Source organism: Dinoponera quadriceps, unplaced genomic scaffold, assembly GCF_001313825.1.
Source record: "Dinoponera quadriceps isolate SergipeBrazil2010 unplaced genomic scaffold, ASM131382v1 scaffold594, whole genome shotgun sequence".
Classification (NCBI taxonomy): Eukaryota; Metazoa; Arthropoda; class Insecta; order Hymenoptera; family Formicidae; genus Dinoponera; species Dinoponera quadriceps.
Window position 1 is genome coordinate 1 of NW_014554683.1, and position 1,929 is coordinate 1,929.

Sequence of the window (1,929 nt, forward strand, 5' to 3'; positions counted from 1 at the left end):
AAAGATGCGCACTTACTCTTGCGGTCGACCATCTGCAGTTCCGTCAGTTTGTACGGTACATATGAGTCCAATTTTTTACTTTGTTTATTGCACGCAGATGTTTCAATACAGCCGTATGGCTAGTTCCTAGCTTAGTCCCAAGTTTACGAATATTTGTGTCTGGATCGGATTCCATAGTCGTCCTTAATTCCTCGTTATCAATATGGACCAGTGGTCTTCTTCGAGGCTCATTGACGATGCTCAAATTGCCAGAACGAAATTTTTGGAACCAATATCGAACATTTTTTTCATTGGTGGATCCATTTCCGAAAGCTTGATTAATATTTCTCGAAGGTTGAGTTGCACTATGATTCAATTTGTACTCATACAAAAAAAGTAGATGTAAATCGCGTTTTGTTTGCATCTGGTTTGGGAGAAATATAAAATAAAAATGAAACACAAACATGAAAAAATTTTACAAAATGAGTAAGAAGAATACCTTTAAAATTTATAAATAAAAATATCGAGCGCACGTTGTAATTAACCTCTCTCAGTCGCAGTTGAACACAGACTAACCAAAAACGCCCGTTTTATAGCTTCCAAACTAATAATAACGGATGCGCATCGGAAGGTTATAATTGTTCGTGCCGATGGATTTGACAGCGATTACATGTGATTGAAAAAATTCAATTTTTCCAAAGCCTTTCAATGCCTTACAAACCTTACAATGCACATTTACATATCCGCTGTTTGAAGAACATATTTCTTTTTCTATTCTTAACTGCCAATGATAAGATATGCTTGCACGTAACATCCACTGTGTTTATAATTAATAAAATCTCAATTAATATATAATCTTATTAACGTAACATTTCGCTTTAATCGATTTCTTCTTAAGAATTAATATTCGTGTTAGATGTACGTGTGATCGGAATAAATTTCATGCGAATTGGACGTACAGCACGAAATACAAAATCCACCTTGAATCGGATATCCTTCAAATAATCAATGGGCTCTAAGTAGAAATTGTACACCAAAGGAGCTATCAAAGCTTTTAACTCCAACAAAGCGAATCGTTGACCTATAGATTGTAATTCCATTAAAATATATTTCCGGAATAAGAAATTAATATTTTATAAATTACCAATGCAATTTCGTGGTCCGGCGCTGAATGGTAAATAGGAATAACGATGACGACTCCTTATATTCTCTGGTAAGAATCTATCTGGATTAAATACCTCCGGATCCGGCCAAATCTTAGCATCATGATGAAGATCATAGATACCGAGATGTACCGTTGTGCCTTTTGGCACCAAATATGGATCTGAAAATACCAATGAATCTAATAAAGTATGTCTTATATACAGCAATAGAAAGTTTAACAATAAATATATATGTACATATGCATAATTAATTTATTGTACACATATGCAAATTCTCCATACACGTGGAGTAATGAATGAAGTTGAGCGAGTTGAAAAGATTTACAACTTTTCAAAATATTATAATATATTATTATAAATATAGATGAATAATTTAAATATGATTATATAAGTTTTCTTGTTTATTTTATGGGAAACATTAAAATACACTCTGTTGATTTCATATCTATTTGTATTCCATCGCAGTTCCATGTTTGAACTGTCCGAAGAATAATGTTATATATAGAGATCTATATATAATAATGTTATATATAGAGTCTATTAATTACTCACGTAACTTTACATCTTCGGAACATTCACGCGATATAAAAGGGACGCTAGGATACATTCTCATCGACTCTTTCAAACACATATCCAAGTATGGCATACTCTGTAATGCCTTCATAGTAAGCTTTCCATCATTTTCCTGCATCACGTTAGAAATTTCTTTTCTTACACGATCCTACAAATCAATCGTTTACACATTATATATCGGATATATCAATATTGATTGTTAATTAAATGGGAA

General features: G+C 32.6%; 1 protein-coding gene across 1 annotated transcript; it reads right to left on the minus strand.

Annotated features, from left to right (window-relative positions):
* Positions 1 to 79: 79 nt before the first annotated feature.
* LOC106740862 (cytochrome P450 4C1-like) lies at positions 80 to 1,911 on the minus strand (the record flags this gene model as incomplete). Its single annotated transcript, XM_014612313.1, has 4 exons — positions 1,695 to 1,911; positions 1,124 to 1,303; positions 939 to 1,060; positions 80 to 403 (listed from the first exon to the last, which is right to left on the minus strand). Coding segments are annotated over exons 1-4 (765 nt in total), but the record flags the coding sequence as incomplete, so codon positions are not given.
* Positions 1,912 to 1,929: the final 18 nt, after the last annotated feature.